We start from the raw sequence: 13,558 nt of genomic DNA on the forward strand, positions 1-13,558 counted from the left end.
CTCAGAAAAGGGATGCTAGGGTTCAAGTGGTTGATGTAAAACTAAATAATCATATCACACAAATATTTGGGGGACCCCCTGTAGTAACTCTGAGGACCCCCTAGGGGTCCCGGACCCCCTGTTGAAGACCCCTGGACTAAAGTAACCACTGTGTTGAGGATCTAAACGGCCATGTCAATAGACTAAGGACCAGTGAAGTAGTTTTGAGAGCTCTCTTTCGTTTTTTAGAGGTTGTTTTACATGATAACATCTTGGTATATTTTGTATGATGTTTCCTATTATATATAGGCTACTAAGTAAAGTATGCTATAGTCAAACCTTCAAAAGAAAATGAACAAATAAATGACATATTTGTTTGGAAAAAACTAAATCTAAAAGCATCATAAATTCTTTAATTGTTTGGATCTCATGGTGTTTTTTTTTTTTTTTTTTATAAAACAAACAATGGATTACAGTAGCAAGTAAACTTTATTTACTACAAGATTTTAGAGAAGAAAAAAAAAAGGTGAAACAATTACATCGAAGAACCAAATGAACGTCAAATGGCAGTAAAAATATGACAAATATGAATAAAAGTTAAAGTGGAAGAACCCAGCCAGAGCCAGTGCCACTTCCAGCAGCCTAACAAGGATGGCACTTGAGACAGCACACAAAGGAGGGAGGGAGCAAAAAAAATAAAAGCTTGGTCCTTTTATCCAGAGAAATAATGATTATGAACAGATTTAAGCTTTTCTTTCGAATGGTAGGCGTACAGCAGCCACAAAATCAAACCACAGCAGTTTTACTACAAAAAGAAGTACAACAGAAAAGTAAATTACCACTGACTCAGCATGGCAAGCAAACATCAAAGCAGTAACCCTGTTAGAGCTTTCATTTCTACAGCTGTTACAAATTATTTTGTCCTGCAGGGTTAACCAAAGCAACAGGAAAATCAAAAGTGCACCGCTGTTATGAGGAGTGCATGGGAACTCAACTGAACTCAATATCCAAAAATAGATGACGAGGATTCAATATGACATTCAATGATCCATTTCAGTGACATTATGAATTAAGCCTGGTCTGAGCGGAGAAAACAAAACAATATTTAATACATGTCTCCAAAATTGTCCCTTAAAGATGAAACATTACACCACCAATCCATGATATCACAATACATCTTGATATCTTTCTTATTTTTTAAACAAATTCATGTGACATCTTTATTGTAATTCGGAATGAAAACAATGTAAGAAAACCAGTACAAGCCACTAAATGCAGTATTTACAATCTAATATGTTACTCTTTCAACAAAATACAAGCGTGATGTTATACTATTGGATATTACATGATTTCATAGCCCATAGATGTCCCTGGATTTCTGTGTTATTGTTAAGAGAGATAGTCAACAGCAGAGATAGAAATATACATGATCTTATATTCAAACAGCAGGCCAATGTAACATGGCATATAACAGAAGGAATTAAGTCAGAACAAAAAGACCAAAGCTACCATTGGAAATAAATAGCTAGAGATACTGTATATATTTTTTAAATAACGGCTAGTGAAAATGCGTTGTACACAATTGTAACAATATTTGTGGGCTAGACCATCAGCTGTCCCTTCTACATGCTCTATTAGGTTATTGTGTTAAAGTGAAGGACATTGATCCAACAAAACTAGATTTAATTCTGCTGTTGCGCAATCGTTAATTGTCAACTTGTGCAAAATGCATTTTACAATGAGTCAATGGTATTACCAGGGAGAAAGCCTGTTTATCCTTCCTAAGATTTGCATTCAGTCACAATACTTTGTTGATGAGCAAGTTTGGAATATTAACTGCACAAATATTCTTGACATAATTGCACTTTCTATCAGTTACACACCCCATGAAGCCTTGAATTCATGGAGATTGTTTTGATTTTGTCGCATTCCTGAGCCAATAATTTGATGACCAGCGGAGTCAATTGACCTGCATTTGAGTCTCAAATCCGGTCATCAAATTATTGGCTTAGTTAGAAATGCGACAAAAACAGAACAATGAATTCAACACTTTATTGGGTGTGTAACTGATAGAAAATAAGTCATTTTTTGGGTGAACTACTCCTTTAAATGTCTGTATTAATGTCTTAGATCCCCATGTAGGCTCTCTTAGTTGTTCCCAAATCTCATCTCGTCACCTTGGGTGATTGTGGTTTGGAATGCCCTGCATGCATGAGAATCTAAGGCTATAGCATAGTTGTGGCATCTTTTAAATCACTAATGAAAACATACATCAAGGCCTTTTCGAAGATGTTATTGCCTATATTAACCACGCTTATTTCCTTGCATACTTTCACGTTTGTCTCAATATGTTTATTGATTTTACCTTTGGATTTTAACTGACTGTTATTTTTCCCTTATGGCTGTAATTTATCTTGCTATTGTAAAGCACTTTGCCTTTCTGTTTCGAAAAGTGATTTATAAATTGCTTATTATTAACATGAATACAAAATGCAGCGTCAACACGCTATATATCCCTGTTACTTTGATGTGACTTGATAGGACAGTGAAGGATTTGATCAAGCAGTATAGGCGTGGCTATGTAAATCGGTGGCCTATTTCCATTATTTGTAAAAATGCATTAAAGCGATTAGTCATTCTTGATTAAAAAACAAAATGACAGGTTAAGTGAAACACCAAAATGTGTTTTCATATCTGAAATATGTTCGGAGGGTTTGGCATAGACGATACACTTGTTGCATGCAAGAGGCACTGAGTTGAGAGAGTTTGTAGGGTCTTGCGACGTGCTTACATTTTCACACCAAACTCTGCTCCTCTATCGTACACAACTACAGCTTAATCTATACTCCATCGCACGACACCGCCATACTACAGAGTGTAAATTAGGCATGCTATGCTATGCATACTAAGCTTCCAGAGGTGGAATTCACTTTCTCCATACATTTGCATTACCAAATACACATCCAGCCATTTACAGTATCTACACATACACTTGACATATCATGTATGTTTGTGAGCATTCCATGCATCATATCAGAGCCCCTCCTTCGATAGATGTGATTGATAAAAAAAGAGGCGATTTTCCATTACAGAAATACGTGCTGTCCTCCTACGTCTGCTTCCCCGATAGGATTTCAGATAACAGCTAGCAGAACAAGCCAAGCACAACCACATGATGCTGCAAAGGATGTTCCTCTTTTAAACTCATTCTTCTAAGCCAAGGAAAAAATGCTGGCTTTAATATATAACCAACACTGGCAAGCAATATTATCAGCATGCCTGCGAACACAACGCAATCAATGCACTGTGAAGAAAGGACAGCATAAGATCAGTTTGATGCAAGTGCCCTGTCTCCACCCAATGGAGTTTCCCTGTAACCTTCAAACATTTCCAAGGAGCAGCCACTGAGTACTTGAAAAGTCCCCAAATGGCCATGTTCCTACACTTATCATTAGATCTTTGTTGATTGTATAAGATTGGGTTACATTTACATCACATGAAACACCCACACTCTTTACAGTTAACATTTATGTTCATTTTCTGTTGCAATTGTATCTCTATCAAATTGGGTATGATAGCAATGATAAAGTTAATTGAACTCCTCAATGGTGTTCACTTCAATGGTTAACACTTCACAATTGCCTAATTCCAGTGTAAATGTACTGTATTTAGCCTATGGAAAACATACTATACTAAGTTTATATTAGGACTGTGTATTTACTCATTGAAAATATCCCATATACATCATGTACTTCTGTATGAGTGACAACACAATGTAAGAGTGTGCAAATGTATTTGTTTGTGCTTATATTGCATTCTCACAGCTTTGTAAGTACATCATATATTTGGAAATTTCCCCCATTGTATTGTTGGACACTTCCAATTCCTTTAAAATAGGCTACATATTACACAAGAGTAAGGCCATTTGAAATTTAGGTGGTACACATTGTAATGATGACGTGATATCATTACATTGTCATGTCATAAAAAGCTTAATACAACAGTAACTTAACCTAAAATGTTAACATGAAAATGTTCCATACGTGCTGATGTTGTGTAAACCCTCCAAATATTAAGTAGCCTGGTATTAGTTCCTGGGTTGTAACATCTGCGGAGGTGCAGTTAAGGGAGTAGAAGGTAAATGGTACAGTCCCTGTCTTCAGTGTGAGCTGGGCAAGCCTGATTTATACTTTCGGTACTTTTCGGTGCGTATAACACCTATGCACAGCTAAGTATAACTCAGGATGTGCAGAGTCAGGGAGACCTGAGGTGATTCCGTGATTGTACTGATCTGGTATTATATCTGTTGAAGGATCATGTGATGTGAGAAGCATCTGAGGCCAGTTTGAATGGGATGTGCTGTCAGTTTGGCTGTTGTACTGACTGATGTTGAAGGATCAGAAAGTGATGTGAGAAGGATCTGAGGCCAGTGTGAATGGGATGGGCCATCAGTTTATGGCTGACATCATAATGTAATGGGTACACACAGTAAAATGCTGATAGTATAAAAACGGACGTCTTTACACACCGGGAGCGTGATGATGCGAATATTTTATCATCAAACTATTAATTGATGCCTTATTCATACAGGTTGAAGCTTCTATTCACGTTGAAAAATCTACCCTTGTTTCGAAAAACAGTTGCTTTATCGCAATGTAATATTTACTATCTGTGTAGACAAACAGCAGTATAAATGAATGCGAATTAATCACGCAAAATAAACGCTCCTGGTGTGTAATGTTCTTAACACTCAGGACTTTACTGTGCATGGCTGTCTTTTAATGTGTTAGCATGTTTCCCTATCTAGCATACAACAGCTACGAAATAAGTTTGGATTGTTAATTGCGAATTTACTTTCACCTAATAACAGAAATAACTAGACTGGAAAGGCCTGTATGTCGTGACCTTTTATTTGATTTATTTGTAATAACTGGGGTAAGTGAGCTCTTTGGTGAGATAATCAGAATGTTATTATGTATTATAATCTTAAACCTTATGAATCAGTCACTGTGATTGATACATAATGTTACAACACTGTTAATACAAAATACATTGAAACATGTGCGCACAGGTTTTCACTGCCACACACTCGCTTTGCAAGTGGTTCACTAGAGAGGAAGTTACGCTATTCATTAAGATACCGCACATAATTATGAACAGATTTCTGTCACTCAAATTTCTCTGTAGTCTGTAAAGTTGGATTGTTAATTCCTTGTGTCAATTATTTTGACAGTTTTCTCACCAGTCAATAAAAAGTTTGAAATGTAAGTGTTGGGGTTTTGCTGTCTATACCCCACACTCATGGTCACTTATATGACCAAATGAACACTGCTTAAAAGAGTGGCACAACAAAACGAGATATCTGATTGGTTAGATTTACAGGAAGAGGAAGTCAACCACCATTGTGGCTGAGCCTACAGCTGCCTGGTCAGAGCGAAGGTTAGTGGAGAATAAAGACTGGAGTGGAGATTCTCGACCTTAGAAGTGTGTGTGTGTGTGTGTGTGTGTGTGTGTGTGTGTGTGTGTGTGTGTGTGTGTGTGTGTGTGTGTGTGTGTGTGTGTGGTGTGTGTGTGTGTGTGTGTGTGTGTGTGTGTGTGTGTGTGTGTGTGTGTGTGTGTGTGTGTGTGTGTGTGTGTGTGTGTGTGTGTGTGTGTGTGTGTGTGTGAGAGAGAGAGAGGCCTGAATCCTGGGATATGGCTAGAGAACTTGGAAGGTCTGGGCACTGCTGTGTAGGTTAGACTAGTCTCATTGAGCTACTAAGACAATGGGCTAAGGAAAAAGGTAAAGCAGAAGGGAGGAAAGCATCCCATAAGGCCTCGCTACTCCCCCTCTAACTGAGCGTCGTCAGAGTCGGCAGAAGGAGGCATGACTGACAGGAAGTGGTTTGACACGGGTGGGCTCAGAGACAAGCTTTTGGGGACACCAGTGGAGTCTGGGTCAGAGAGGGTCAGGGTTTCTGGGGCAGACTTCTTGCGAGGCCGGTCCTTGGAAACGGAGAGGAACTCGGGTGCGTCAGTGCTCATAGGGGTGGAAGGGGCACTGGCGGGACCAGTGAGGGTGCAAGAGGACAGGGGCGTCTCGGTGATGGAGATTGATGGGGGAAACATCCCGATCTTCTGGTTGGTGGCCTCCTGGATGGTGCGCTCAAACTCTCTCACCTCATCCATCGTCATGTCTGATTTGAAGAGAGATAGAAAGGGGCTACAATGAGAGAATGTCATAACCTTCATGCAGTAGGTAAAGGCTGCCTATTAGAATATTACTCAAACGCATGCAGAAAGCAACATTGCAAATCATACAGTACATTTCTTGCCATTGCCTTTAAATAAATGCAATTTTGGTGAATCATGACCATAAAACATTTGATTTTGATTAAAAAAAAAATTTGAATACCGCAAAACAAAGGGTATTTAAAATATGATATCATATAATTAAATATTCAAATATTTTTATAATCACATAATCAAATGTACAGGTTGGAAATCTCTATGGGAAAAAATCCTCTGCTTTTAATCCGTGGTACCACAAAATGGCCGCCACTGCTATGCCCTATTCTTTTGTAGTTTTAGGCTTAATCAGATTTTAATGAAACAAAGTCTTGGCTTTCATCATTTCAAAAATATTGTTCAGATGAGAAGTATAGTTCTAGGACTCAAGGGAGTGTGGTGTCCGCCGTCGAGTAGTATATTGATACATATATACATCAGGGATCTGCATCATATATAGCCATAAAAGGGACATGGACTGACAGATGACAGTTATCGTCATATATGGGCATAAAAGGGACACAGACAGATGGGTACAATGGGCACTCTGACAAAGCCCCCAACACTATGACTCAGACATATTGGTCGGCTCGGCAGTGCAACGTAAGTGTGAGGGCCGTGTGGCGGACCGAACTCTAGATATGACCCTGGTGTCGGGGGGGGGGGGGGGGGGGGGGGCGACTAGTCTCATATAGACAGACGATTGGAGATCTCCGCCTACTGAAATTTGTGGGGGAAAAATCTATTAAAAATGGGTACTTTAAAAACACAATATATCATCCAGACAGAACACATTAAAACACACTTAACATAAAAAACATAATAGATGCAACATTTATAAGGAGAATCTCACTCGATGGTGAAGACTGATAAGGGTTAAATAAATAATACATTAATACATATAAAATGCTGTGTGCTGGGGGTAGCAGGCTGGCTTCACTAGGCACACTACTATTTTGATGACACGGGTGAGAACTTTGAAACTTTGTCAGTCGAGAGGTAGTATGACATATGCTTAGTATGTGGAAAACAAAACGAATTGGACAGAACAAAACGACAGAACAGGTCACGGCCGTTTGAGATATTGAATCCAACATTCTGTACATATTTCAAAGTTTCCCAGTCTACAGGTCTTTAATGGTTGGCTCCCTGCATAATTAAACAACATAGGTCAGGGTGAGTGCATGTGTGTGGAGAGGGTTACGTGTGTGAATGCAGTCATGTCCGGGGGAGAGTTAAGTCAAATTCATACAGTTCAAACATGAGACAGCGGAGGGAGGGATGGAGCAAAATAAACAATGAAAAGACACATACGCTGGCTTTGTCATGGATCTCTATGCCATCCAGTGAAGGTGGGGTTGTTGTGGAATGCTCTTGCTGCTCATGGCAAACTTTAATGTTGGTTTTCTCATGCATTTTTCTCTCGTATTGCCGCACATCATCCAAAGTCATATCTGGAAGAGGAGGGGCAGGGTTCGGGGGGTGCAAGTAGGGTGTTAACTCCTCTTAAAATGTTCTCTATCATGGCAATCGAGATGAGAGGTGGAAAAGGGGCATTTTGGGGGGAGCGGGGTGAGCATAGCATTTCTGTCAGCTGATTAGTGCTTTCTATTTTAATGTTTGGAGGGTTTGAACATAAAAGGTCAAAGGTCAAGCATTGGAGGTCACAGCACTAGCGTCCCATGACCCAGAGAGGTTAGAGGAGACAGCTAGTCAAACCCAAGCCATGTTAGGAGGATGGGAGGGCGGGAGGGAAGGAAGGAATTATGAGGTCCAATAATAAAGGTCAAGCATGAATAATCCAGACCCAAGAAAGAAATGGGATTGTTGGAAAGGGTATGAAAACACTATGTGAAATGGGGAACAAAATCATTCCAAGGAAAATGCCTCCCAAAGAAGCCAGTGCGTCAGGATGCTAGGGACGGCGGTTAGAAGAGCGCTTTAGGATGTTAGGGACGGCGGTTAGTGGTAGGGACTAGGGAGGAGCGTATCAGGATGTCAGGGACAGCGGTTAATAGAGAGGAAGAGAGTGGTAGAGAGCTGCTATCTGCATGCCCTACAGCTATGGAAAAATCTCTGTACCATGTGAAAAGGATACTGCACCATATGGTTGCTGGCAAGGCTATTTCTCTCATAACCAGACACACCAACAATCAGATAGACAGACAGACAGACAAAGCTTTCATGTTTCAGAGTGCATCAATGAAATATCCTGTCCTTTGTCACAGCCAAAGGTTTGGCAAGGTCTACATTACACAATCTGCTAATTGTCAGTAGGCATTTTCTAGGCATTTTCCTATGTTGTTTTTATTAAGTGCAATATGGAAAATAATCTCTCTCTCTCTCTCTCTAAGTGGAATGTGGACATCAATACTGTTTATCTGCTGTACTATGGAAAAGGCATTTGTTTTGATCAGATAACAACATCAGATAACTTCACTACCTATTATTATATTAAATTATGTTACTGTTCCTCCAGTGCACTGACTGGGGTTGCACAAAGTTCACCATAGTATTTACTTTTGATATTGTTAAATCTGTAAAATTTATGGTCTTTCTTTGCTTTTAGTATAATAGGTTGAAATCTCTTTTTATTATTCTTGTCTACATTACTTTCTATATTTTGGTGCAATGACTTTAGAGCTACAAACAAGGTTTTGTTGCACCTGCAGTGAAATTAGCATGGATTTTTAATTATCACATTTGGTTGCATACATTTAGTAGTTTATGAGTGCATGACCATTTAAAGGTAGGGTAAGTGATATTTTTTAAATAAGTGTTAAATAGCTCTATATCGTGATAGTAACCATGGTGTTTGTTCAGTAACAGGGGTCTCCCTGTCTCTCCAGCTCTTTAGTAAACAGAAAATGCATTTCCAGGTTGGGATACCAATGTGATCCAATCAGGAGAGAGAATTCATACAGGATACAGGATAAACAAGTGAAATTGGAAGTAATGACACAAAGAAGTGTGCAGACACAATTGGACCTGGAACACTGTACAATTGAAGATGATAAGTGGGTCATGATTGGCTATAATTGGCAACCCACCTGAAAAACGATTTTCTTTTTAAAGAGCTGGTGAGACAGGGAGACCCATGTTACTGAACAAACACTCTATAGCGATGGCTACTATCACAATATAGAGCTATTTAACACTTATTTTAACCAAAACATCACCTACTAGGAGTGAAGGTCTTAAGAACGGTATGAACCTTACACTCGTGTGCCTTGAAACATGAAAGAAGTCTTCAAAGATTACTTGAGAGTATAGTATGGAACAAATGTCGTTCCATGTGTTTTCATTGAAACAAACACAGCACACATCCTTGGTACAGCATTTGTCATTAGTGGGTTTTTACTGATAGGAGACAGGATGCTTAAAGCAGCGGTTTAAAAGGTTAGATGCAGTGATGGGGGTTGGAGGAAGATTGCATTCATTGTACACTGATTTTACATAATAGTTATTAGAGCATCATGGCAACACTTAACACAGCATCATCGTCTATTAAAAAATAGTGCAACAAAAAAACATTTGTAACTACATCAATTTGTTAATAATTTATAATATAAAGCAGGTATGGAGGTAAGGAATCCTACATTATGCTAAGACAAGCTATTATTATTAGTGTATAAATCATGTCTGTAAACAGTCCGTTGAATTATATTATTAATGTATTCTATACACTATGTACTGTATGCTAAATTAATGTAGTGACACATATACATTTCGTTAAATTAATGCCAGTATCTAGGGCATGTATTGTAGTGAGTTAAGCCTAATACATACTTAATTGCATGACCGTGCCTCTAAGAGGATATTTTCAAATGAAAAATGTGTTATTTTCATTGAGAGACACAGTCATGTAGGCCTAATATACATGCACCGTTAGTAGGAGTAAGCATTTTGCAGCAGGGTGTGAAATAATCCATGGATGGACAACAGGCCTGTCAGACCTACCAATCCACTCGTCCACCCAGGCAAAGGCCTGCCGGTGTCCCAGTAACAGCACATCTCGAATCACCTGCAACGAAATACAGTAGGGCAATAAGTCACAAAACAATGCAGTATCTACTATATAATCACTTTGAAAAAATGTGACTGTTCCTCAAGCAGTGGAAGTTTCATTTTGTAATAATGTTGGCTCATTTGAAAGTGTGCCGCATAAAAAGCCACTCCGAACGATAAGGGAAATCTGGGATAATTCATTTTAGTAATATCAACTGGCATTAGCAATAATATTTCATTTATTTTAAATACATGTTTGGGGGCTTTTCTGCCTTTAATTGATAGTGTACAGTGGAGATGGACAGGAAAAAGGGAGAGAGAGATGGGGAGAGACATGCAGCAAAGATTGTCGGGAACGGGACTCAAATCCGCGATGCACTGTCAGGCAAAATTAGAGCCTAAGTGCCCAGACCGCTAGGCCAGCAATCCAGGCCTCATTTATTTTATGGAGAAAAACAAACAAAGTAATATAGCTGCAAGCAGCGATAATACGGGGCCAGTGAATAGAGAGAGAGAGAGACATGGAAACGGAATAGATTGAAGAGAGAGAGAGTGACATGGAAACAATAGATTGATGAGAGAGAGAGATGGAAACATAATGGTTTGATTGGACATCTCAACCTACTGCCATTAACAGGATTCGAACTCTCAACCTTCAGACTAATAGGCTGCAACACTACCTATAGTGCTATAGCTTTGTCCAGGCTGATATTGTCTGTTGAAGATCATAAACTCTTGCCTTCTTTCATGAACCAAGCCCCTGTTTCACTAACACTAAGATCACTCGTTCACAAACCATTTACCAATGAAGAAATTGTACATCTCCTCAGAACCAAAACTAGTGAAAGTAGCCGATCTACAAGCTCACAAACCATGAAAAGTTGTGAGATTGTACGTCAGCTATTTTCAGAATGAAGTATGTCATACGTTGAAAAAACGTACTCTCAAATAAGCATTTCAGGTTATCTTTACCATTTGCACATGTATTCATTGATACAGTCATGTTGTTTGCAATTCAACTTAAATTAAGTCTGCATCAAGTGAGGCTTGAACTGGCGACCTTGAGATTGTGAGGCATTCATTTAAGGGAGACGCCATTGGCCCAACAGACAAGTAACTGTGAAAAAGGAGATCACACAGATGATACAGTTTCACGCAAATAGCTGAAAAATCCTGGGTTTAAGTGTTTTTCAAACTGCTCAAAATTGCGGACAATCTAAGGGCGGAGCTTACTGGTCAAAGCGATAGATGTGTTCCTCATGAGTCAAGGCACAAGTGTAAGCAAGTTTCACGACTTTCGGCCAAACGAGGCATGACTTTTGCCTGTTTAAAGTTTGCATTTTCAAAAAATTGCTATAGCGCCCCCCTTTGGCCAATTGGAGTGAGATTGGTTTCAGTGATATTTGGAATGACTCTCTACATTACTGCAACGTTTCAAAGAAATGTGAGTCTTGCATGTATGTGTTAGGGGCAGATGAATAATTTTCATAAAACTGCAATAGTTAAAATCTATTTCCTCCTGGGATTTTTGAGTAATCTGCACAAAACATTTTACACATGAACTTAGGACCTTTGTCGACAAAACAAAAGCGGTGGATTTTCCATAAGTGAAAAAGTGCAGAAGTTATGAGCCAATGGCTGTTTTTCATATAATTCAAAATGGTGGGCGATCTAAAGGTCAGAGGTCAAAAGTCAGACCACGAAAGTTGTCGGGCATGAAGAGACGCATGTGTGTATCGAAGTTTCATGGTTGTAGGTCAAACAGGGCATGAGTTGTACCTGTTCAAAGTTGGCACTTTCAATTGAGTGCTATAGCGCCACCCTTTGACGAATGAGTGTGAGAATTATTTCTTGGTAGTTTTTCATGAGCATCTACCATATGGCCGAGTTTCGTAAAAAGCGTATGCACGGTTAAGCCAGAACTGGCAAAAACAAATATTTTTCAAACTGTTCAAAATTGTGGAAAATCTAAGGGCGGAGCTTAATGGTCAAATCGATACGTGTGTTCCTCATGAGTCAAGGCACATGTGTAAGCAAGTTTCACGACATTCGGCCAAACAAGGCATGACTTATGCCTGTTTAAAGTCTGCCTTTTCAAAAAATTGCTATAGCGCCCCCTTTTGGCCAATTGGAGTGAGATTGGTTTCAGTGATATTTGGAATGACCCTGTACATTTCTGCAAAGTTTCAAAGAAATGTGAGTCTGCATGTATGTTTTAGTCACAGATGAATAATTTTCATAAAACTGTAATAGTTCAAATCTATGGAATCCTAGGATTTTGGAGCAATCTGCACGAAACGTTTAACACTTGAACTTTGGACCACTGCCTACAAAAATTTCCAACGGATTTTCCATAAGTGAAAAAATGCAGAAGTTAGGAGCCAATGACTGTTTTTCATATAATTCAAAATGGTGGGCGATCTAAAGGTCAGAGGTCAAAAGTCAGAGGGTGAAAGTTGTTCAACATGAGGAGACGCATATGTGTATCCAAGTTTCATGGCTGTAGGTCAAACAGGGCATGAGTTGTACCTGTTCAAAGTTGCCATTTTCAATTGAGTGCTATAGCGCCACCTTTGGACGAAAGATTGTGAGAATTATTTCTTGATCGTTTTTCATGACCATCTACCATATGGCCGAGTTTCGTAAAAAGCGACTGCACGGTTCAGCCAGAACTGCGAAAAGTGGCAGAAGTGACAGAATACTGCCAATAACAAAACAGGTCCAGAGCTGAGCTCTGGCCCCGTAATGATAGAACTTAAGCGCAGATACCTTATAGTGCAGTATGCCTTACATTTCTTTGTAGCAAAGATTTATCAGCTTGGTCATACTGCAAACTGACAGACAAACAAACCACACTCAACAAAGTCATGTTATCATGGAGGTCACTTGTTCATCAAGGAGCAGCTCTGGGAACAAACCTTGTGGACAAACTGCTCCACACGAGTCTGCAGGCCCCAGACCTCGAACTTGACAGTGACCAGTTTGTAGGAACACATGATGGGGTCCTGGCTGTCCCTCCACCCCTCTTGGAGAATCCCTCGAGATGTCTTCTCTGATTTAAAATACCTCAGGTCCTGGCAAAAATGACAACAGACACACACCAAACCAAACATTCAGGCAGCAATAATTATGCCAAACTCTTTCAGCTCACCAGATAAATAACCCTTATAGGGAGCCTACATTTTGATGCATGGCTTAATAGTGATATTAAATAACATTCACATTAGACCCCCTTGTCTCTGGACAATATCTATTCAGTCTCATTAAAGCTCAGACAATCTATTATCAAAAAGCACTATAGATA

General features: G+C 39.3%; 1 protein-coding gene across 1 annotated transcript in view; it reads right to left on the bottom strand.

The window, feature by feature from the left end:
• Positions 1-2,326: 2,326 nt before the first annotated feature.
• The window catches only part of LOC311063367 (cytoplasmic phosphatidylinositol transfer protein 1-like), a 92,390-nt gene continuing 81,158 nt past the window's right edge, over positions 2,327-13,558 (bottom strand). The window contains 3 exon segments of the mRNA XM_084082780.1: positions 2,327-6,155; positions 10,207-10,270; positions 13,173-13,328. Of these exon segments, the coding sequence (XP_083938906.1) occupies positions 5,800-6,155; positions 10,207-10,270; positions 13,173-13,328 (576 nt within the window). The 3' untranslated portion in view covers positions 2,327-5,799.

The sequence above is a fragment of the Gymnoscopelus microlampas genome (genome assembly GCF_963454915.1).
Source record: "Gymnoscopelus microlampas genome assembly, chromosome: 2".
NCBI classification, from domain to species: domain Eukaryota; kingdom Metazoa; phylum Chordata; class Actinopteri; order Myctophiformes; family Myctophidae; genus Gymnoscopelus; species Gymnoscopelus microlampas.